Source organism: Populus euphratica, unplaced genomic scaffold (assembly GCF_000495115.2).
Source record: "Populus euphratica unplaced genomic scaffold, PopEup_1.0 scaffold100.1, whole genome shotgun sequence".
Lineage (NCBI taxonomy): Eukaryota > Viridiplantae > Streptophyta > Magnoliopsida > Malpighiales > Salicaceae > Populus > Populus euphratica.
The window spans coordinates 301,676-325,771 of record NW_011499985.1 but is presented as its reverse complement, the minus strand read 5'-3'; the positions used below and the strand labels follow the sequence as shown (position 1 = coordinate 325,771).

General features: G+C 31.8%; 3 protein-coding genes across 5 annotated transcripts; 1 reads left to right on the top strand and 2 right to left on the bottom strand.

Moving 5' to 3' along the window:
- Positions 1 to 5,849: 5,849 nt before the first annotated feature.
- On the bottom strand, positions 5,850 to 7,759 carry AFR (Galactose oxidase/kelch repeat superfamily protein). The gene has a single exon (XM_011046689.1). The coding sequence runs from the start codon at positions 7,143 to 7,145 to the stop codon at positions 6,045 to 6,047; it is 1,101 nt and encodes a 366-aa protein (XP_011044991.1). The 5' UTR covers positions 7,146 to 7,759; the 3' UTR covers positions 5,850 to 6,044.
- A 4,783-nt stretch (positions 7,760 to 12,542) lies between these two features.
- LOC105140033 (uncharacterized) lies at positions 12,543 to 14,625 on the bottom strand. 3 transcript variants are annotated; one of them, XR_845113.1, is made up of 4 exons: positions 13,994 to 14,625; positions 13,847 to 13,916; positions 13,512 to 13,704; positions 13,131 to 13,221 (listed from the first exon to the last, which is right to left on the bottom strand). XR_845113.1 is itself a non-coding variant. In XM_011046686.1 (3 exons), exons 1-3 carry the CDS (start codon positions 13,923 to 13,925, stop codon positions 12,818 to 12,820), a joined length of 339 nt encoding a protein of 112 aa, XP_011044988.1. In that variant the 5' UTR covers positions 13,926 to 13,978; the 3' UTR covers positions 12,543 to 12,817. The 3 variants fall into 3 exon arrangements, 2 of the variants coding, with proteins under 2 accessions (XP_011044988.1, XP_011044989.1); XM_011046686.1 differs by lacking the exons at positions 13,131 to 13,221; positions 13,994 to 14,625 and adding an exon at positions 12,543 to 12,884 and having other exon boundaries at positions 13,847 to 13,978; XM_011046687.1 differs by lacking the exons at positions 13,131 to 13,221; positions 13,994 to 14,625 and adding an exon at positions 12,543 to 12,884 and having other exon boundaries at positions 13,512 to 13,680; positions 13,847 to 13,978.
- Positions 14,626 to 17,920: 3,295 nt separating this feature from the next.
- LOC105140032 (coatomer subunit beta-1-like) lies at positions 17,921 to 23,715 on the top strand. The gene is made up of 5 exons (XM_011046685.1): positions 17,921 to 18,121; positions 19,175 to 21,237; positions 21,913 to 22,422; positions 23,016 to 23,101; positions 23,223 to 23,715. Exons 2-5 carry the CDS (start codon positions 19,189 to 19,191, stop codon positions 23,425 to 23,427), a joined length of 2,850 nt encoding a protein of 949 aa, XP_011044987.1. The 5' UTR covers positions 17,921 to 18,121; positions 19,175 to 19,188; the 3' UTR covers positions 23,428 to 23,715.
- Positions 23,716 to 24,096: the final 381 nt, after the last annotated feature.

Below are 24,096 nucleotides of genomic sequence, written 5' to 3'. Positions count from 1 at the left end.
ATAATATATTTGATTTCCTAAACTAAATATAAAAAATAAAAATAACTCAAAAAAATAACTATCTTTAAAACACTACAACATTTAACCGTTTTAACGATGGAATTTTTTCGTCTGCATAAGATACATATTCCATCGATAATTAATTTACCAATAAAATTATCGACGGAAATGCTTTGTTGGTGAATCTTTTATCCGTATTTTTTTTTCCATCGATAAAACCGTTGGTAATAAAAAAATATTATTATCAACTGATTTACTAATGAAATAAACGCTTAAAAAAAATACCTGCTTCATTCCATTGGTATATCCCTAAAAAAATATCATCGGTAATTCCATCGGTAATTATTTAAAAATATTTTTATAAAATTCATTTTAAAAAATTAAAAAATAATTAAATTAACATAAATCAACACTCTATAATATATACTCAAAATACTAGGAAAAAAGAATAAAAAATCAACTCAAACAAATTTACAACAAATAAATAAAAATAAATAAATAAATTCAACTAAAAGTCTTCGTATGAAAAGAATGAAGTTGCAATTGCTAAAAATTTAAAAATCTTGTAAATAAATCAATTAAAAATTGATCTTATATGAAAAAAATCTCACAACAACATTTATATAATTATTAAAAATAATTAAAAATAAAATAAAAAACAAATATAGTAAAAAAATCTAGAAAAAAAAAAGAAAAAAAATCTTATCTTAATATAGTCGAAGTGAAGCTAAGGAGAGGGAAAAAAATTTCTGTAAAGCATATTAGTTAAAAAAACACTAAGAGGATAAAAACAGAAAGAAGAAGAAGACATACTCAAGTATGAAGGGGAAAAAAAAAGAGATGAGAAGAGAAAAGAAGAGATGAGAAATAAAAATTAATGGTTTTTATATACAGTGAAGAAGAATAGGAAAAAAAAATGAGTATGTTTCTTATAAAATAAGGGGATTCAAGCTTTTTATTGGGGTTCGTTGGCGATAGTTTTACAGATGGATAATTAAATATTAATATTTTTTTAATTATTTCATCAGTAATATGTAATTTAAATTTTTAAATTCATAAAAAGTTTTCAAAAACCGCTAACAATCATTGATAATTTTTAATCTATCGGTGATTTTATTTGTAATATTTAAATGAAAATTTTAAATTAGTTGAATTTTTTAAGAAAACTGCCAAATAACACCAGCAATTTTTCAATCTGTCGATGATTTTATCTATAAAGAACAATAACTAACAGTGCAATTGAAAAATAAACATTTCTGAAACTCTTCGAAAAATACCAACGGAAGATTCCATCGATAATTCATTTTGTAATTAACATGATGAACAGTGTTCACAGTTTATCAATGAATTTACTAATGGATTTTACTAACAAAATAATTTTCATCAATAATTCCATTTATAAGTCATTATTTTTTTAAAAAAATAAATTTTTATATTGTAATTCCCTCTATATATACTGAAAAAATATTTTTGTCAGTAAAATCCCTCAAAAATTTACAAATAAAAATATTCTCTTGATATTTTTATTTTTATTTATTTATTTTCTATCAATTTCTCTGTGAGTTACAATATTTATGCTCAAGTTTAAATTATTATTGTCTTGATCCTATAGATCTCCGGTTATAGCTATCAAACCTCTTTTCTTTCTTCACATTAGGTTATAATAATTTTTTTATATCAATTTCAATTCTTTTATCTTAAATTTTATATAAAAAACATTAATTAACAAATAATTTCTTATTCATGAGATTTTAAAGTAATGAATTATAAACCTTTAACTCTTTTCATCAACATGTATTTTATACATATAATCTTTACTGTAATAATAAACATGTTAATCTTTACTGTAATAATAAACATGTAATCAATTATATTAATATAATTTAAATTATTTTTTTTTATTATTAAACATTGTCTTTACACTCAACCTCTAATTTTATCAATAAATTACTATCCAACTTCACAATCATGATTTGACTTTCAGTGCAATTACTCAATACATAAATGAAATTATGCTTCTTTTTCACGTAAAGGTGGAATTCACACATGCCTTTCATGAGTAGTTTAAGGTGTCATCAAGCAATATGTGAGTATATATTTTTGTATGGATGGTAATGATTACTTGCGGACCGTATTCTTACTAAGTTATTTCTTGTATTGTAACCATATTCTATATCATTATCCGAGTAATATTTTTGGAATTGCTGAAGCAGCATCGCCTCTCATAGATGCACACAACACCAGAAGAAAAACAGCAAGAACAAGTAATGTAGAATTATTAAGTATAATATATTTGATTTCCTAAACTAAATATAAAAAAATAAAAATAACTAAAAAAAATGACTATCTTTAAAACACTACAACATTTAACCATTTTAACGATGGAATTTTTTCATCTGCATAAGACACATATTCCATCGATAATTAATTTATCAATGAAATTATCGACGGAAATGCTCCGTTGGTAAATCTTTCATCCGTAATTTTTTTTCCATCGATAAAACCATCAGTAATAAAAAATATTATTATTAACTAATTTACTGATAAAATAAATGCTTAAAAAAAATACTTGCTTCATTCCGTTGGTATATCCCTCGAAAAATACCATCGGTAATTCTGTCGGTAATTATTTATAAATATTTTTACAAAATTCATTTTAAAAAATTAAAAAATAATTAAATTAACATAAATCAACACTCTATAATATATACTCAAAATACTTGGAAAAAAAAATAAAAAAATCAACTCAAAAAAATTTGCAACAAATAAATAAAAATAAATAAATAAATTCAACTAAAAGTCTTCATATGAAAAGAATGAAGTTGCAATTGCTAAAAATTTAAAAATCTTGTAAATAAATCAATTAAAAATTGATCTTATATGAAAAAAATCTCACAACAACATTTATATAATTATTAAAAATAATTAAAAATAAAATAAAAAACAAATATAGTAAAAAAATCTAGAAAAAAAAAAGAAAAAAAATCTTATCTTAATATAGTCGAAGTGAAGCTAAGGAGAGGGAAAAAAATTTCTGTAAAGCATATTAGTTAAAAAAACACTAAGAGGATAAAAACAGAAAGAAGAAGAAGACATACTCAAGTATGAAGGGGAAAAAAAAAGAGATGAGAAGAGAAAAGAAGAGATGAGAAATAAAAATTAATGGTTTTTATATACAGTGAAGAAGAATAGGAAAAAAAAATGAGTATGTTTCTTATAAAATAAGGGGATTCAAGCTTTTTATTGGGGTTCGTTGGCGATAGTTTTACAGATGGATAATTAAATATTAATATTTTTTTAATTATTTCATCAGTAATATGTAATTTAAATTTTTAAATTCATAAAAAGTTTTCAAAAACCGCTAACAATCATTGATAATTTTTAATCTATCGGTGATTTTATTTGTAATATTTAAATGAAAATTTTAAATTAGTTGAATTTTTTAAGAAAACTGCCAAATAACACCAGCAATTTTTCAATCTGTCGATGATTTTATCTATAAAGAACAATAACTAACAGTGCAATTGAAAAATAAACATTTCTGAAACTCTTCGAAAAATACCAACGGAAGATTCCATCGATAATTCATTTTGTAATTAACATGATGAACAGTGTTCACAGTTTATCAATGAATTTACTAATGGATTTTACTAACAAAATAATTTTCATCAATAATTCCATTTATAAGTCATTATTTTTTTAAAAAAATAAATTTTTATATTGTAATTCCCTCTATATATACTGAAAAAATATTTTTGTCAGTAAAATCCCTCAAAAATTTACAAATAAAAATATTCTCTTGATATTTTTATTTTTATTTATTTATTTTCTATCAATTTCTCTGTGAGTTACAATATTTATGCTCAAGTTTAAATTATTATTGTCTTGATCCTATAGATCTCCGGTTATAGCTATCAAACCTCTTTTCTTTCTTCACATTAGGTTATAATAATTTTTTTATATCAATTTCAATTCTTTTATCTTAAATTTTATATAAAAAACATTAATTAACAAATAATTTCTTATTCATGAGATTTTAAAGTAATGAATTATAAACCTTTAACTCTTTTCATCAACATGTATTTTATACATATAATCTTTACTGTAATAATAAACATGTTAATCTTTACTGTAATAATAAACATGTTATCAATTATATTAATATAATTTAAATTAATTTTTTTATTATTATTAAACATATTTTATATTGTCTTTACACTCAACCTCTAATTTTATCAATAAATTACTATCCAACTTCACAATCATGATTTGACTTTCAGTGCAATTACTCAATACATAAATGAAATTATGCTTCTTTTTCACGTAAAGGTGGAATTCACACATGCCTTTCATGAGTAGTTTAAGGTGTCATCAAGCAATATGTGAGTATATATTTTTGTATGGATGGTAATGATTACTTGCGGACCGTATTCTTACTAAGTTATTTCTTGTATTGTAACCATATTCTATATCATTATCCGAGTAATATTTATTATTTAATATAAAATAATATACATATTGAATTAAAACATAAAGGATAAGTTTAGATCGAGTTTTAGAATGAATTGATAATACAGATGCATATCTATTACCTATCAAGTAAAATAATTATCTAAAAAATCCATCAATTTTAATAAAATTATGTTAATATTTATGATGTTTAAAATAAATAAACATTCGTGAGTTAATAAGGTTATTTTGAGTTATTAATTAAAACATGTTTTGTTTAGCATATCTATAAGGAATTCCTTCGTAATTCCTTCACCATATTTATCAAAGGTGAGAAAAAAACTAAAAGATCAAGTAAATTAAAATAAATAAATTAGATTAAATTAATTAAAAAATCTAAAAAATTAGGTGTATTTATTTTTTAAAAAGTGATTTTGAAAAATATTATTTTAATAAACTTAAAAAAATAAAATATTAATAAGTTATTTTTCAACTTATGGAAAATATTTTTTAATTTATTTTTTTATATTATTAAACATCAAAAAATAATTTATTTTCTTATAATTTATTTTTTTAAAAAAAAATTCAATAATCAAATAAATGTTTATCTGTTCAGTTTTTAAAGGCTAAAACTGAATTAACTGGACAGAACGAATTGATTCAAAAATTACTAAAAAACCAGAGTACTATGGAATAAAAAGAATTGCATTCTAACCCTAGGAATCAGCAACCAACGACACCGTCCACAATCGCAGTCGCAGTCACATTCTCAATCTCTAAATCCAAATCAATATCTCAATCTCTCTTCTCAAAATTAAAGCTGCTCTTCCAAGCTCACTGGTTCTCTTAATCTCTTCTAGTCTCTCTGTCTCAGCTCACTGATTCTCTTAATCTCAGGTTTATTGGTCTTCTCTCTTCCATCCTTTTGCAAGGAGAGCTAAGGTGGCATGAGTGAGAAACATTGAGTTATGTGTGCAATGTATTATACGAGGATGGGAAGAGAAACAAAGGCCTGTCAAGCTACCCTCATTGTTGGTCCCCGTCGTCTCTTTGTAGAAGCATCTTTATCTATTGTTCTTTCGGTTCCGAATCTTAAATAACCAAATCGAATTCAACTAAAAATAATCGGTTTAAATTGTTTTCAATTAAATTCAGGTTTTTTTTAAATAAAAACCAAACCGAATAAGAATTATTTATCCTTCACATCTACGCCGAAGCAAAAATAAAAACATGATCTAAATACTTAAAAAGACTAATAATATATTGTTTGAGATTCCAGTTAAATCTATATTTGCTAGAAATTTAATATTTTTATATTTTTAAATCGTTGTCATGATGTGGTGAGGTTAAAAATTGCAATTTCAAACCCCTCCGGAAATGTCTGCAGTCAATGGTCACAATACAGGGGAATATGCCTAAATTTTATATTAGCAAGAAGAAACAACTCCCAAAAAGCACTACCAAACTACTAGTGTAATGGCATATAAAATTGCCTAACAAAACAAAACTTAACCACATGAAGTAAGGCAAGAACAAGAGATCTCCACCCCGGCCATACAATAATAAAAACAATTAAATCCTAATAATCAACGATTTTAGGCATAAAGCACCTGACAATTCGAAGGAGCAAAGTCATGAAAAGCTCTTGGGGCGACCAAAACTTGCCATTCCACACAAAACTCTCCTCTGTCTGCCTCGTACACACTACCTACTGCCACGTTCAGCCCACAGGACACCACATACACTTTCCCTTCCACTCCGTTCACGGCAAAAGGCCTCTGCATTGCCTCTCTGGGGAACCTGTCCCCGCCTACGTACTGCCACGTGTCGAGATCAGGGACGTACACCTTCATTGGGCAGTCACCGTGTTCTGATATCACAAACAACCTATCACCGAGCACCACGCTCAGTCCCGTCCACCCTTCCCGCATCCCATTACTCATCTCTTGCCACGTGTCCTTGTCGGCGTCGTAGATCCCTGCTCTTGGTGAGAACATGAAGGGCCACGTCCACCCTTCCGTCACGTACATTCTGTTGCCTACCACAGCTGAATCGTACCTAGCCAGCCCCATGCGCATCTTAGCAGCTGGGCCCCACTTCCCATTCTCTGAGTTGTAACACTCAACGGCTGTGATCGAGTCGCTAATCCCGGACCCACTACCACCAACGGCTACGATCTTGCCTTCAACATTCCCGGTGGCGAAGAAGGATCGCGGGGTCAACATAGGGGACCCTATGGACCATTGATTCGTATATGAACGGTAGATAAAGGTGCTGTCCATTGAAGTCTCTGTATCCGACCGCATCCCACCCAAAACCAATAGTTTCCCTTGACGTGGCAATGAGGTGCATGCAAACGCTGGTGGGCAAACAGTCTTCGGGCAAGGCATGGGGGGTAAGACAAACCAACGGCCAGATCGAGGGTCTAAAGCTTGCCACTGGATCCTGGCCGTTGATTTATGAAATGCAAGCACGAAGACATGCGGCAAGGAAAGGGATAGAGATTTCTTGGAGACCAGAAAAGCAGGGTCTGTGATTGCCCTGTTCCATGATGAAGAGACTGAACGTGCCAAACCCTGGTAAGGATATGGAAGGTAAAGAAGACATAACTCTGCTACCTCATCGGGCAACCCTGGAATCAGAGGCTCAACGTGTTTCTCTTCGGTTCTTTCTTGATTTTCACTCAAATCTGCCATTTCTTGGCACCGGAAAGAAAGGGGGTGCCACCAAATTTATAGCATATGAGAGATTAAAGGAGGAGGGATGGAAAAAGGGAAGGTGATGTGTGTGATGACACGGTAAGATGTGTACTTTACAGGGCAAGATAGTTGGCTTGTCCAAAAAGTGAATAATTCTTTAGTTTAATGTTATTTTTAGGACGGTGTTTTTGTTTTTCTAGAAACCGGAATAAGGGGAAGGAATTTGTAGTAACTTACAAAACAGAAGCTATCCAGTGACGTACCATAATTCCTGCAAATCATGAAATCACTTGACCATAAAACCTGAAGAAATTCCAAGAATTCACTGAAATCATGTGGCGGTGATGTAATTGGAAGCCTTCTCGGTGGGGAGAGGAAGTCTAATTCTTTTGATAATCTTGCTGCTGTGGCTAAGCATGGCTAGATAGCTTTCTAGCTAGCGAGGTTAGGGAGATGGGAAATTTGGACAGGAGAAGATTTCTGGGGGATTGATGGTTTGGTTTGCTCTGGCCACCTACGAGCTGCAACAACCGAGAGTGGGGTTAGGTTTTTTTTTTAGCTTTAATAATTAGTGTGGGTGGCCCAGCTCTCATGGCGCTGTTTTGGATGAGATCTCATTTATTTGCTTGATTTGATATGTGACTAGCCCCTTGGTTTTCTCTATCTTTATTTTGGGAAAATCTCCATTTTTGTCCCTAACATATTATAATTTCTCAGATTTCAGCCCAAACCAAGACATTTCACCAATTGGGTCCTGATGTATTAGTATGGATAAGCATGGTAGAAGGACTCAATTAAAAAAAAACAATTTAAGACGATAGAGACCTAGCCACTAAACATTTGGTCTTGAAACGAAATTGAGGATCGGGTGAAAGGTTACGTGATAATTTGAGGTTCTCCCTTCTCTCTCTCTTTCATGTATAGACGCGCTATCGGTAGTGGGTGACAAGGCAATTCCTCCAAAAAGATTTATGTGATGAATAAGTAATTACCAAACTAATTTTTGTTCTTGTATAAGTAAATTTATCTGAGATTAGTCTAATTTTGAATTTAAACTTTGATAGAAAAGGTTAATTATTGTTTTTAACGATAAACAAGTATTGTTGGATTAACTTAAATATCAATCCATTTTAGATTAGGACATTTTTATTTTTGTATTTTAAAAATAAATAATTAAATTTATTTGAGATTAGTCTAATTTTAAAGTTAAACTTTGATAAAAAAAATCAATTATTTCTTTAATAATAAAGAATTATTATTAGATTAACTTAAATATCAATCCAAATTTCAGATTAGGGTATGTTTATTTTAGTATTTAAAAAATATTTTTGAAAAAGGTTTGAAATTTTTTTATTTTTTTAAATTAGTATATTTTTAATATTTTTAAATAATTTTTATTTTTTTAAATTAGTATATTTTTAGTGTTTTTAAATAATTGATGTATTAGTGTTAAAAATAATTTTTAAAAAATAAAAAAATTATTAATATATATTTTAACATAAAAAATTATTTGAAAAGCAGAAAAGCAGCCCCTCATGTTTTTATATATTTTAACATGAAAAATTATTTAAAGAGTAGAAAAGCAGCCCCTCATGTTTCCACATTTCCAAATAAGCTATTAAATCTCAAGCGCATCCTTTCTTTATATTATATTAATTATTTTATATAATATTATCTACATGTTGGCTTCAGCCCTTTGATGTTTTTTGTTTTTTGTTTCACCTAAACAAATCTTACTATAAGTAGTATGAAAGTTCTCCTTGTGCCCTGTTCCAAAGGCAGCAGACGTGTTTTCTCTCCACCTTCTATGAAGTTATTTTGTTCCCATTTTAAGTGTGAAGAGAACTTCGTTTCATAGATTTTTCTTGAAGTTTTTAACGAACAATTATTATGCAAGGAACCAGCTTTTTGGTCACAAAAGAGCCCACCCACCAGCCCTTTTCCTCCTTTTTCCTTCAACATTCGGTTTGAATTATAATCAGCGAGGGCATTGGATTCTATTCTATTCTATTAGAATAATTGAAACAATATTGGGTGTGATTTATTATTATTATTATTATTATTTTCTGGCTGATATGTCAGAGTCGAAACTGTGGTGAACACTTCAAAATTGAAGAACGTCTCGATCGAAGTTGGATAGTGATTTGTGAATCGGGCTCCGTAGACCATCCACGCATTCATTGTTGCTTGATTTGTTAGGTATGCCTTGTGGACAACGGCTCGTCTTCTTTCTTCAGGCCGAAGCAGAAATGATGCAACCATCTCTCCACAGCACAAATGACACAAATAGTGTTATCACTGTTTGGAACATGGGGTGAAAACTACCTTCTAGTGTGATATATTTTTTATATTTTTAAATTATTTTTATATATTAATATCAAAAATAATTTTTAAATAATAAAAAATATTATTATGATGCATTTTTAGATTAAATTTATTTTTAAAATTAACCCAAATATCTTCTAAATCAAGTCGGAATTGACAATCGACTCAAAACCTATTTCTATTTATGTTTAAAAAAATTAGATTATTGTTAATTAGGTTAAATTAAAATGACTCAATGGATCAACTTGTATTTTGATCCAATTTTAGTTTGAAATTCTTTTATTTTTTAAGTAATGTTATTTTATTTTTTTAATTAAAATAACATTATTTTGATTATTTTGATTGATGTAGTAAATTTTTTTAATTCATAACTCAAGTACAAATATAATTATAAAACTCATACCAACTTATAGGTTTTTTTAGAATATAAATTGATTTGAGTTAAAAAAAATGCTATGAATTTTTATTTGAAACATAATTTTTTTTAATGTATTTTAAATTTCCTTACGATTTTATGATTTTACGATCCGTTTTTATAATTCAAGTTTGGTTTGCATGTTCCGTGCCGTGTCAAAATCGCGATTTTAACAACATTGATTCAACAACTTCGTTGAAATTTTATTTCACTTTTCTATAGCAGATTGATCATGCTAATTAATTACGAATCTTAATGTACTATTGGATTAACTTGGGTCGAGATGTCTAAGTTGTCATTTCCCTTCTTTTTTTTTTGCAGAAAGATCTTGATTAGAGTGCCATTTTCTCTAAGCAAGATTTCTTAAATTCTTCTTGTAATTATTGAATAATCTTACAAAACAATAGGATCTTATAGTTATTTGACCTGCATTATACTCAATTATTTTTTGTTAGTTATTGAATCAGAGGTCCGAAACAACAATATATTTAAAATAATTGATAACTCTGCAATAATTTTTAAAATTATTTCCAAATAGAAATGAACATTAAGGTGTCCATCCTGCCATCATAGGAGTACGAGTATACATACACACATACATATTATTAAACTATTTTTTGTATTTAAATATTAATTAATTAAAAAAATTATTGGATACATAATTTTAAAATTAAATACATGTACTAAGAATGACTAGGAGTGTATAGTTAAACTATAGTTGAAAAAGAAAATACTTTGCTTTAATTTTGCATTTGCGTCATGCATAGTTAACTAAAGCAATCAAAACATCGAATTAACAAGGACATTATTAATATAATAATAACACTAGATCATATATTATATATTGGGTGAAGCTTGGGCATTCATATCAAGACAGTAATGCTTATGCTGAGGTAAATCTCCTTCAAACGGCGCCGAAAACCATCCCATATTGTTTTTGATTTGACTATTGATAGAGATGTTAACTAGCCACGAGAAATATACTTGATTTTGTATCATGTTATAAATACAGTTTGGAAATACAGTGTGGATTGTGTTTTTTAAAAGATTTAAATTTTATTAAAAATTTAATTTATATATATATTTTGAATTGTTTTATTGGATAGATTTTAAAAATAATTTTAATATATTTAAATACAAAAAATACTTTGAAAAACAACCACAACTACACTCTCAAATAAAATTATATTTAATAAAAAAAATTATTATGATAAGTAAAAAAGATATTCAAAACTATCCACAAAATCCTAAATTAATTTTACTATTAAAAATGATTTTTTTAAAAAAAATAAATTTATTAAAAATAATTTTTTTTAAAAAAATAAATGTATACAAAACTAAATTTTTTAATCAAATAATCTTAAACACACACCCTCTCAAATAAAATCAATAAATTACTTTTTAGAAAAAAAGTAAATATTCATCCATGTTTTAAAAAAATTTAGTTTAAAATTATTTTTTTATATTTTAAAATTATTTTGATGAATTGGTGTTAAAAATATTATTTTAAAAATAATAAAAATATTATTTTAATATATTTCTAATAAAAAAATAATTATATAAAACAAATCCTAAAATAATCTCAAATTGCCGTACGATGTGGAGAGAGTGTGGGATGAACCAAAGTGGTCCGTGTGCTTTTAGCAGCTTCATTGGATTGATTGACACGTGTGTGGATGAAGAGGGAACCTATTCCTCTCCGAAAAGACATTGCCAGAGCAGCTTTGCCCCACACTTCGATGCTATCTTCAAAGTGGAGACTCGCATGCTATTCCTGGGAATGGAATGCTGAGCCAGAAACTCAAGAACAGATGTAAGCGTGTTTTGCCCCCTCCATCAACTTGACAATAAAGACGTGTAAAAGCGTGCAGATATGGTTGAAAAGAGAAAACTCTGCGTTAAAAAGCATGAAGATATGTACTTGGGAGGCTTTTTGAAAAAAAATATTATTTTTATCTGCTTTAAATTAATTTTTTTCAGGGGAGGCTTTTTGAAAAAAAATATTATTTTTTATCCGCTTTAAATTAATTTTTTATATGCTAAAATATCAAAAATAAATTTTTAAAAATAAAAAATATTTAAAAAATTAATTGCAATTACAGTCCCAAAGCTAAAAGAATAGTAGAGAACTGTGTGGTTTCGCCTACACGGCCCAGCTATAAAACGTTATCATTATTTTGTCTTCGTCTTCTCTGCCGTAATTTGAAGGGCGATTGATTACATGGATAAACGCGACAAGCATGCTAGAAAAGGGTGACTTTGTGCAAAATCTCAGAGATTTTTCTTGTTGAAATCTTATTTTACACAGTAATCTTATGTGTAAAGGTAAATGGATGACTGGGTCCCAATTACGTGATTCATTGTCATAAGTTTGTTGTCATGTATGTGATTCTCATGGGCGGTATTAATTAATTAATTTGTTCTTGATCTAGTTTTACACTACACGATTGATTGGATTAACTCTGAAACAGCTCAATTTTCTGTATCCCAACACAGGAGGCGATGTCCAGAGTATTCAGAAGAAGCAGTGAGCCTGGAATCTCCTAATCATTCATGCATTATATTCTGAAGAACCTTTAACTACCATTGAAGAGAGTTGATTCTCAACAAGGGCGTAGAAAGCAAGCAAGAACAGAGAACTTCAGACACAGAAGGGCAAAAGGAAGTGCAGATCCTAATACATTAAACAGCTTAAACTTGATTGTCGAATCCCATGAAGATTCAGAGACATTCAGTGGATAGTCAGGTTCATGCAGTTCTCGATAGGCTTCTTCACGTTCTCCTTCATCCCATGACTGCCTCAACGCAGAACAATATTTCCCTACTGGATTGATGACCATCCGCTCTAGGGAAATAGCATGTTTAAACAAGTAAATGGCGAATTCAATCTGGTTTGAGGTGTCATAGAATCCACCAATTTCAACTTGCTTCAGATGCTTATGGACATGTTCGCTATGCTCAAGCTTTCCTCGGCCCATGTCTTCTGAAGAACAAGACTGCAATTAGAACAGGCAGTGACATTAAGTAGAGTCAGGAGTTAGCCAGCCTAAACATTTAATGAAGTTCCTTCACAGATAAATGCTCCTCTCCCTCCTCTCTTCTTCTTCCTCTTCTTCTTAAATTTCTAATCTGAACTGAGCCTCTAAAAGTGAACTCGGCATTAGACTCAAACCAAAAAAAGGGATCCCTTTGAGGATAATGGCATCACACACCACAAAAAAAGGGAGGGAAGGGCTCTAAGAATAGCAATCATCTTCAAGATATCAAATTCTGTGTTGCTATTAACTTCGCAACATCTTTGAAGATGGTGATTCTTTCTGGCATGCACATAACCTGCAACGGAAATCACCAGTTGTTAGTAATTAATAATTCTCTTGAGAAAAAAAGTGAAAAATAAATAAAAACATCATGTTACTAGTACGTGTTTGGTTAGTTCCCAGGATAGAAGGAACAAAAATATATCTGGTTGGAGGAACAGTGACATAAACATAAAATAAATCTGTTTTCATGATAGTTTTGGAGTGAATTTCTGTACTTTCAAAATATAATATCCCATATATCTTCACTGTCTCATTTTCTTCAATCTTAAGAGAGTAACCGATCACTAACTAGCTGTTGCATACCTGGTCTTGACAGTCAAACTGCTCATCCTGGGAACATGTTTTGACAACAGAGTGAAAACATAGTGCAGCTGTCTTTCGTTTGCACCAATGACAAATCTCTTCAACTTAGGATCTGAACTGAAATCAAAGACAACATCTTGACCACAACCAAGTGCAAAATTCAAGAGATCTGCATTAGAAAGCTTCGTTATCCCTGTACAACAGGCAACAATTAGACGATTTAGGAGAGCCAGTGAACCAAAACATAATTTCTCTGGAAGGCTACATCTCATCAGTTTCAATTCTTGTGGTACTAAACATCAAATTATACATAAATTTTAAACATCTTCACTAACCCCTGTCTAGAGCAGATCTTCTGTTCAGATTTCGGTTTTGTGACTGAGTTTGAAAGTTCTTGCTACATCTGCATTGCATACTGAACTATGACCATCAAAGATTTCTGACAGGAAACTAGAAGCGAAATGATTTTTAATGACATAGCTTGGCTGCTGAAGTTGAGCCCTCTTTTAATAACTTAGGTGGCTGTTGCATTGTTGACAAGAAAGACGCCTGTCTAGTGTAGTTTAGCCTCAAAACACACTAAAGTTCCAGACTATACAGTGATGCTGAGCTTCTACTGAAATTTAGAACAACATTGTAGGGATCCATCAGCTGCTTCTTGGTAATGAGGTTGTGGAAATTAGGACATTCAATTTGTGTTATGTTTCATAGATGCAATTTTGTACTTGGTAGATAGCTACTTTTGTCTTGTGCGTTTCTGCTGTCAATTTTATTTATTTGGTCAAGAAGGTTTATCCTTCCTTTTTCATCAATGAAAATGTTTCCTCTGATGTCCAAAAATGAACATCAGCATGTTACTTCTGAAAAAGCATCTTCATTACGCACAGAAATAACCAAAGCCCAGGTGTTCACAAGGGCCAGCAAAAAATGAACTGCAGCATGTTACCGAAATAACCATAGTCCAAGAGAATCCAGTCTAGAGAACTTTGAGGCCTAGCCTCCTCCATATCCCAGCAACATCTTCGAACTTCAAGTTTTCAAAGAGGGATTTGTTCGTATCAAAGAACAAGCACGAGAGGAGCAGGAGGAGAAGCACCGATTCCAATCATGGACTAATTTTATGTTGCATTTGGTTAGTGTTTCATAGCAGAAAAGACATATACATAAAGGATATAAACGAGTTTCATTGAAAAAGAATAGAGAGAAAGACATAAAATAAATTTTTCTGTCATTTTAAAACAAAAAAGACAGGGAACATGTCCTCTCCATCTCTAATATCTTCCTCTTTTTTATCTCGAGAAGGTAACCAGTTCATGTCACGATAAAGTTAGAACATCATAATATGCTTTTTTTTCTTTCTTCGAACTCCAATATTTTAGTGGACTTTGTAGAATAAACTTTAGATTATTCCCGTGACAGGTTATTCTAAATTCTGAATTGGCTTTTATACCAGATACTATATTCCAGATCGTCTAGCAGAACCATTCCATCAAAGTCTAAGGTACACTTTTGCAGAAAGGAAGAGGCTTTAAGAATAGCAATCATCTTCACGATATCGAATTTTATTGAAAAATTAAATTTAACTTTGCAACATTTCTGAAGATTGTAATCCTTTGCAGACGAGAACACCAAGTATTATAATTAAATAACTTTTATTTTCATTTTTCTTGAAAAACAAAGAAAGAAATGAAAACCTTCTGCTTGGGAACACGTTCTGCCAGGCAAGCGAAAATATAGCGCAGCTGTATTCTGCCTGCACCATGTATAGTGAAATACATTCAAGCTATGAACACCACTAAAATCAAAAGGAAATATAATGCAAATTCCCAGAGCTTATAAGCAGAAGCATAGTATTCTTGGAAGGCTATATCTGATCAAGGTTAAATATTTGAGGCAGGTCCCTAATTCTGATGTTGAAATATAACATTCTTCTTTTTATATATTTATTTTAATAGAAGAATTCATTCATGATCTCAGTCTAAATGGACTTAGCACAAGATAGAAAATCATTGGACTTTAAAACAGCTCAATAAGCTACAGTAAAAAAACATATTATAAAAAATGTCTAAATACATCAGCTCAGTCTTGGTTGAAGTTGAGTCAATGAAAAAATCGTTTTTTTTTTTTACCAGGTTTAAACAACTTTTTTATTAATTTTTTTTTATCTATCCGAATGAATTTATTCAATCTAAAATAAAAATATTGGATTGTTCAGATATTTTCCACTAAAACCATCATTGGAAATGCATTGCATTGTGGATGAGCATTAAAAATGTGTTTGGTGTTATATTGAGATTTTTTTTATTTTTAATATTAACCAGTTAAAATTATTAAATAATACTAAAAAATAGTAATTTTAAAAAATAGTAATTTACTTTTAAAAAGTGTGTTTAAAATTAAGATATAATGAGTGTTTTTATCACTCATAAAAAAATACATATTTTTAACGTTTAGTAAGATATGATTTATATTTTAAGAGAATTATATCAATAAAAAAACTTAACCTTATCTTACCGCACCTTATTCTTAAATAAACATGATTGGGTTAAAAGTATGATTGATTTTTTGTTTAAAATATAATTATTTTTAAGTATAAATTACACTTAACAAAAATAAAAAAATATATGCTTTTTAAGTGAATATTATAAAAAAATAACTACATTTTTATTCAGACACTCCTTAAAATATCATGTATGCGTTTAGATTATATATTTTTTAAAATTTTATTTTTAAAAAACTTTAAATTTATTTTTTTAATATATTAATATTAAAAATTAAAAAAATATTTTTTAAAAATATCATGCACTATAATTTTAAACATCACCTAAATAGACACAAGTCAAGTTAATCTATTATTCCATTTAATTTTTGAGAAATATTAAAAAAAAATATTTTAAATTAATTTTTTATATTTTCAGATAATTTTAACATGATAGTATTAAAATTAAATTTTAAATAATAATAAAATATTATTTTAAAATAAAAATTATTTATTTAAAAATATCCTGCTAAACGCGTTTTCCTGCTGTAATGAATGGTTGAACGAGGTTACGCGACATGACAGAAAGATTCTTATCTTAATTAGAAATAAACAGAAAATCAACCGACTCGGTCAGAATCTTCTAGACTCACACGGTGAGCACAAAACTTCTCTCCTCCTCCTCTTTCCCCTTCCCTTCCTGTCCATGCTTTCTACATCTTTCCGGACATCTCAAGCATCTTGCTCCAAGTTGTCTCTATAAAAAACCCCAAGCCCTGTCGAGAAAATCGACAGTCTGCTAGGAATCATCGATCAAGAAAAGGAAATTAAGAAGGAAGTTCGAATCAAGAAAGGGAAAGATGTGCTTGGTATTTGTGTGTGATGAGGATGAGAGGGTGGTAGCAAGGCAACCAGCACCTGGGGCATGTCCATACTGTGGAGGGATGGTTCAAGCCATGGATGTCGAGAGCCAGTGGAGGTTTTGCTTCTTGCCTCTCTATTTCAAGACCAAGAAGAGATATTATTGCTCTCTGTGTGCTAGAAAATTAGCTGTCCAATAGTAAAACTTGAGAGCTTGTAATTATCCAAATAATGATCTTCTTGATCAAACGTAGACAGATGTAGCAGCTACCTTTTGTTCTTATTATGATGTACATAATACTTTCAAGTTTTTTCAATATTTTTTGTTGTGTGATTGAAAGTTTGGCAGCAGCTAGCCATGATCTTGAGGTTCGTATTCGAGCTTCATAACATACTGAATCAGACCTTGAAAAATATTCAATCAATTTGTAGAGCAAGGAAATCGAAATCAGCTTGACAAATATTTAATTATTAAAAAATGGAACATTTTTTCCCAAAAATTAAATGGGCTCAAAATTAAATATGGGCTTCTTACCACAAAATATTTTTAACAAATTTGAAACCATTAACAAGCTAATGCTATTAATTTAAATCATGCTAAAAAATAATTATAAACTTTGGTGATTTAATTTAGCAATTTATTAATAATTAAGTAATTTTTAATTTAATAATAGATAATTCATTTAAATTTATTATTTTTCGAGTTATACCTAACCAATCCAATAAAATAATTGCACTTATATGTTACTATATACAATCATTAAATAATAAAATTAATTATAACTTAGTCTCTATAGTTTATTAAAACTGTATAATAAATTGTAAAAATAATCAGATAATTTATTAAATAACACCAACTATTCTCAATTTAATAATTTTTTTCTTAAAATACCTTCCTTTGCTAACTAGATCTTCTTACCTTACCAAGCTCTCTTTTCTTCCATTTATTTATCAAAAACAAGTATGAAATTGATTAAATGATAAATGAATTTAAATCTAAGGATTATTTTTTTCACAAATAATTATAATTAATATACATAATATAATAGGAAAAAACACACACACATGCAGTTACCAAGAAAACCATAACAAACTTTAAAAATTACACTGCACTTCCCTTCCTCGGTTTATTATGAATAAAGAACACATGGGCTGGATCTGATCCGACTCAGTTTCAAATAATCTCTCTCCCCTTCTAACTAGTTTCGACTCGGTTTGCTGTTTCAATTTCACGCAAATCTCTCACTTCGTTGGATCTCATCGCCACACGGTTCGTTCTCTCTTACTCTCTAATCCTCTATCGAGAGAATGAATCTGTCTGAGCCCAAACAGATTGCCGTTTTTAATGATTACTACTATCGTTTATGCCTCCTCGAATTGGTTCATCTTTAGGTTTCTATTTTTTTTCCTGATCTGAATAGACTATTGAATGAAACGATGTATCGTCTGATTCTGACTTTGCATTTGAGGTTTCTGATCTGAATAGATTATTCATTGGCTCACAATAGAACACGACGACGTATCGTCTGATTATGGCTTTGCATTTAGGTTTCTGATCTGAATTCAGACTAAGCAGATCTGCAATGTGTTTTTTTAATTAATTATTAGATCTAATTTTGATTTTTGAGTAATGTAGTTAGTTAGTTGAACAAAATGATTTTTATGCTAATCAGAGATTTAGCTACAATTTCTTGTTAATCGTGCCAGATCTATAATGGAGGTAAGTTTGGTGATTGGGGACCACTAGTGAAAATAGTAGGGAGTAATTAAGAATTCTGTCGTGAAACTTTTGTTTTGTTCAATAAGTGATCTCATCATGTAGTGTTTGAGATTCGAAGAAGGTACAATGAGAATGTTGTTAAATTTTAATGCTTAGTTATGATTTGATTTTCCTGCTAATTACAAATTAGGTTACCTGCTGATTGATATTACTGTGTTAATGAAAAATGTAAATTATTGTGGCATCTATGATGTAGGTAGAAAAATTTGGTCAGTGTGTTAATGCTATCAGAAAGTATTGGTGATGATCTGTAGAGTAGGTGGAAATGGTAGGATGTTGTTAAGAATTGGTGGTCTGTTGGCATAAGAATATGAAATACAGAAACTAAATGCATATATCATGATTTTTATGGTATTTTGCATTTTTCTAAATAGACAAAGCCAATCCCAGGGAGCAGTGAACCTCCTTACATTTTATTTTTCACTGTCTGTGCACCGTTTTGTTTTTCAAAGTTGGTGTTCTCTCTCTCTCTCTTTCTTTTTCTTTTTCTTGCCTGTTCATCTTATATTGAATTCAATTAACATGATTTTGGTGTATTACCAGGACATAAAAAAGAGATGGAGAAGTCTTGCACTCTTCTTGTGCATTTTGATAAAGGAACCCCAGCTATAGCTACGGAGATCAAAGAAGCACTTGAAGGCAGTGATGTGCCAGCGAAGATTGATGCCATGAAGAAGGCAGTTAGTCTTCTATTGAATGGGGAAACCTTACCACAGCTTTTTATCACCATAGTCAGATATGTCCTGCCATCAGAAGACCACACGGTCCAGAAACTTTTGCTTTTGTATCTGGAGATTATTGACAAGAAGGACCAGAAGGGTAGGGTGTTACCAGAGATGATTCTCATTTGCCAAAACCTGAGGAACAATCTGCAGCACCCCAATGAATACATTCGAGGGGTGACACTGAGGTTTCTCTGTCGATTGAATGAGACAGAAATAATTGAGCCGCTTATCCCCTCAGTCCTCCAGAATCTTGAACACCGGCATCCATTCATTAGGAGGAATGCTATCTTAGCTGTGATGTCCATTTATAGGCTCCCTCATGGTGAGCAGGTTTTGGTTGATGCTCCTGAAATGATTGAGAAGGTTCTATCAACAGAGCAGGATCAATCAGCAAAGAGGAATGCATTTCTCATGCTATTTAATTGTGATCAAAATCGGGCCATTAATTACCTCTTGACCAATGTTGATAAGGTCTCTGAATGGGGTGAACTGCTGCAGATGGTTGTCCTAGAGTTGATTCGGAAGGTGTGCAGAACGAATCGGGGAGAAAAGGGAAAATACATTAAGATCATTATATCATTGCTGAATGCCCCTTCTAATGCAGTTATTTACGAGTGTGCTGGGACACTTGTTTCTCTGTCATCTGCACCTACTGCTATCAGAGCTGCTGCCAACACCTATTGCCAGCTTCTTCTCTCACAGAGTGACAACAATGTAAAGCTTATTGTTCTTGATCGTCTGAATGAGCTCAAGTCTTCTCATAGAGAGATCATGGTTGACAGGATAATGGATGTGCTTAGGGCACTATCCAGCCCGAATCTTGACATTCAGAGAAAGACCCTAGATATTGTCCTTGAGTTGATCACCCTGAGGAACATCAATGAGGTTGTTCTCATGCTGAAGAAGGAAGTTATGAAGACTCAAAATGGAGAGCTTGAGAAGAATGGCGAGTACAGGCAGATGCTCATCCAAGCCATCCATTCTTGTGCCATCAAGTTCCCAGAGGTGGCAAGCACAGTGGTTCACCTGTTGATGGATTTCCTGGGTGACAGTAATGTTGCTTCAGCTATTGATGTGGCAATATTTATCCGGGAGATAATTGAGACAAATCCAAAACTGAGGGTTTCAATTATAACAAGACTGTTAGACACTTTCTACCAGATACGAGCTGCAAGGGTTTGCTGCTGTGCTCTCTGGATTATTGGCGAGTATTGCCTATCCCTCTCTGAAGTTGAAAGTGGTATTGCAACTATCAAGCAATGCCTGGGAGAGCTACCATTTTTTTCAGTTTCAGAAGAAGGGGAAGCACCCACTGATGCTTCTAAGAACTCTCAACAACCAAGTTCTGTTACTGTTTCTTCTAGAAGACCTGCCATTCTTTCTGATGGGACTTATGCAACACAGAGTGCTGCTTCTGAAACTGCCTTTTCACCTCCAAGCATTGTTCAGGGTTCATTGGCTGTTGGGAACTTGAGATCCCTTCTTCTTACTGGTGATTTTTTCCTTGGAGCAGTTGTGGCGTGCACTTTGACAAAGCTTGCTCTGAGATTGGAAGAGGTGCAGCCTTCTAGGGGTGAAGTAAACAAAGTATCCACACAGGCATTGTTGATCATGGTCTCTATGATACAACTTGGGCAATCACCAGTCCTGTCACACCCAATTGACTGTGACTCTTATGATAGGATTGTCCTTTGCATAAGATTACTATGCAGTACAGGTGACGAGGTCAGGAAGATATGGCTGCAGTCATGCCGTCAGAGTTTTGTCAAAATGCTTTCAGAGAAACAGTTGAGGGAAACTGAGGAACTAAAGGCAAAGGCTCAGGTTTCTTATGCGCAGCCAGATGACCTCATTGATTTCTACCATTTGAAGAGCAGAAAGGTAAGAAAGATTTGAAATTTTTAGTTTTTGACTAGGAGTTTGCTAGGACCCACTGCTAAATTTGGTTATTAGTATTTGTCACTATCATTGATACATTCACTGATAGTTACTTATGAAAAGATGACTTTAATATTTGTTTTTGAGCTATGCTGCATTTCCCCCCTTGTAACTCAGCATCTGCATATCTAACACAACTTTTCTGATTTTGTGAACTGTCATTTTAAAAGTTGTTTACTTGTTTCATTTCTTGAGAGTTGGATCTGCTTGATATAATCCGAAAGGGTCATTTGGTTTTAGATATATTCAGTTTTAGGCTTTACAATTTTTTTTTTCTAGTCAAGATGCTACACTCGATAATCTTTCCTGCGATGATGTTTTCTATGTCAAGTTGATATAATCTGAAAAGGGCACTTGGTTTTAGATATATTCAGTTTTAGACTTTACAATTTTTTGTTGCTAGTATAGATTCGATGCTGGTGAATATTTCCTGCTATGATGTTTTCTATGTCAAGTTGATATTTTCCTCATGTTTCAATGGTCAGGCCTCTTAAGTTCATTAGTTGATTGTCTAAACATTGCTTGATATCAGATGCTGTTAATTGATATCACAGTAAGTTTCAGTTTTGTAGTAAAAATATTCACATTTAAGTGTTCGTGACATCATCAAAATTTCAGGGTATGAGTCAACTGGAGTTGGAAGATGAAGTTCAAGATGATTTGAAGCGAGCAACTGGGGAGTTCATCAAGGATGGGGATGATGCAAATAAGCTTAATCGCATCCTTCAGCTCACAGGATTTAGTGACCCTGTTTATGCTGAAGCTTATGTGACAGTTCATCACTATGACATTGTGCTTGATGTCACAGTGATCAACAGGACAACAGAAACTCTCCAGAATTTGTGCTTGGAACTTGCCACAATGGGTGATCTGAAACTGGTGGAGCGGCCCCAGAACTACACCCTAGCTCCCGAGTCTAGTAGGCAGATAAAGGCCAACATCAAGGTGTCCTCAACAGAGACGGGAGTGATTTTTGGCAATATTGTGTATGAGGCGTCCAATGTACTTGAGCGGACAGTTGTTGTCCTTAATGACATCCATATTGATATCATGGATTACATCTCTCCTGCGGTTTGCACAGATGCAGCTTTCAGGTCAATGTGGGCAGAGTTTGAATGGGAAAACAAGGTACCCCTGGCATTCTCTGACTTATTTATTACTCTGATTTGTGTTACATGCCACCTGCAATGATACAAGACTTTTTCAAATTTCACTGGCATCATTGTGCAAGGATATAAGCCTAACTTGTTTTAGTTACTGGGACACGACTGGAGTGACAATTTCAATTCTGAACTGTATCATTCAGTTTATATAGAGTGAATGCCACTAGAACTGTGGCTTGATGTGAAGCCATCATTGTTATTTGCAGCAATGCAAAGGCTTAGCTATTTTGGTGTATAATTTTCCTCTGTTTTTCACTCGAGAAAATTGTTTCTTGGCTGGCTTCAATCTAAACTATTCTCTTTTGCAATTTCTGTTGGTGGAAGTGTCCTTTTATTCAATGTTGTCTTTGATATTGTAATTTGCCTGAATTCTGGTTATGTGCTTGTCTTTAAATTGGATGTTTCTTGATTTGATCTCAATTTCCTCCTCGTACTCCGCTGTTAAATTGTCTTCTTATTCTGATATAGATCTCTGCAATCTTTTCTTCTACATCCATTAGGAACAGTGCTTGATATATAATAATTTCTAATCATGTTTTTGCATTTAACTTGTTCCAGGTCGCTGTGAACACAATAATCCAAAGCGAGAAGGATTTTCTGGACCACATCATCAAGTCTACCAATATGAAGTGTCTCACTGCACCGTAAGTTATTTTGGTCTATGTTCTCCAGACACACACACACACAGATAACAGACTCTTTGACCGATCTGATGTCCTTCCGTTGGTATTTGACCAAGCACTCTCTTGGGTGGTTGAATTTCAGGTCCGCACTGGATGGTGACTGCGGTTTCCTGGCTGCAAATTTGTATGCCAAGAGTGTTTTTGGTGAGGACGCTCTTGTTAACGTGAGCATCGAGAAGCAATTGGATGGGAAGCTTAGCGGGTACATCCGTATAAGGAGCAAGACCCAGGGAATAGCCCTCAGCTTAGGGGATAAGATCACTCTCAAGCAGAAGGGAGGCAGTTGACGCAGAGCACGGGTACACTCTGTTTCTGTTCAGACCTGTAGCCATTTTGTTTAAAAGCCATATTTCACATGGCGCTTTTTATATTTGAGTTGTAGAGGAGCAGCAACACTCAAATACTGGTCAACTTTTTTGTTTTGGTTATGTATTCTTTTTTCCTTCAAGAAATTGGTAATGTAATCATGGATTTGGTGGAGCTATGCGATGAGAGGGTACATAATGCCCATTCCGGGCAGATTATTTTTTTCCGCTACTATTCTTTGAGAAATCTAAAGAGATTTATTATGTCCATCACCTTACCCCAATGGCCGCCCTGATAGCAGGAGTTGTTGTTCGTCTTTTGAATGTGTGCAAGCAAATTATATTTCAAGAAATAATGCCCCTTCTCTTCTCCTCCTCCTCTTCTTGTTCTTTTTTTTTTTTGACCAAAACAACATTATTTTCATTATTTTTTAACCTGAAACACAATTGCAGTGGGTTTAGAAAAAAATATAGCTTGGTTACTAAAATTATAGTTTGGATTGATTGTCAACCCAAGAATCAACACTCTCAAGCATCGGATAAATGGGAGCCCTGTGGATTAAAGTCATGACAGAACTCCAAATATATGTGTTATTGTGCTGCAGTAACATTTCAGCATAAATCAAGTTTAAAATTTAAGACATGCTGGAA

Bases quoted from the DNA above. Each gene is read 5' to 3' on its own strand.
- AFR (XM_011046689.1), bottom strand. From the start codon at position 7,145: ATGGCAGATTTGAGTGAAAATCAAGAAAGAACCGAAGAGAAACACGTT.
- LOC105140033 (XM_011046686.1), bottom strand. From the start codon at position 13,925: ATGCAATGCAGATGTAGCAAGAACTTTCAAACTCAGTCACAAAACCGA. The intron at 13,705-13,846 runs GTTAGTGAAGAT...CCTGTTGTACAG, and splicing joins AAGATCTGCTCTAGACAGGG to GGATAACGAAGCTTTCTAAT. The intron at 12,885-13,511 runs GTATGCAACAGC...TTCTAATTGCAG, and splicing joins AGTTTGACTGTCAAGACCAG to TCTTGTTCTTCAGAAGACAT.
- LOC105140032 (XM_011046685.1), top strand. From the start codon at position 19,189: ATGGAGAAGTCTTGCACTCTTCTTGTGCATTTTGATAAAGGAACCCCA. The intron at 21,238-21,912 runs GTAAGAAAGATT...TCAAAATTTCAG, and splicing joins ACCATTTGAAGAGCAGAAAG to GGTATGAGTCAACTGGAGTT. The intron at 22,423-23,015 runs GTACCCCTGGCA...AACTTGTTCCAG, and splicing joins AGTTTGAATGGGAAAACAAG to GTCGCTGTGAACACAATAAT.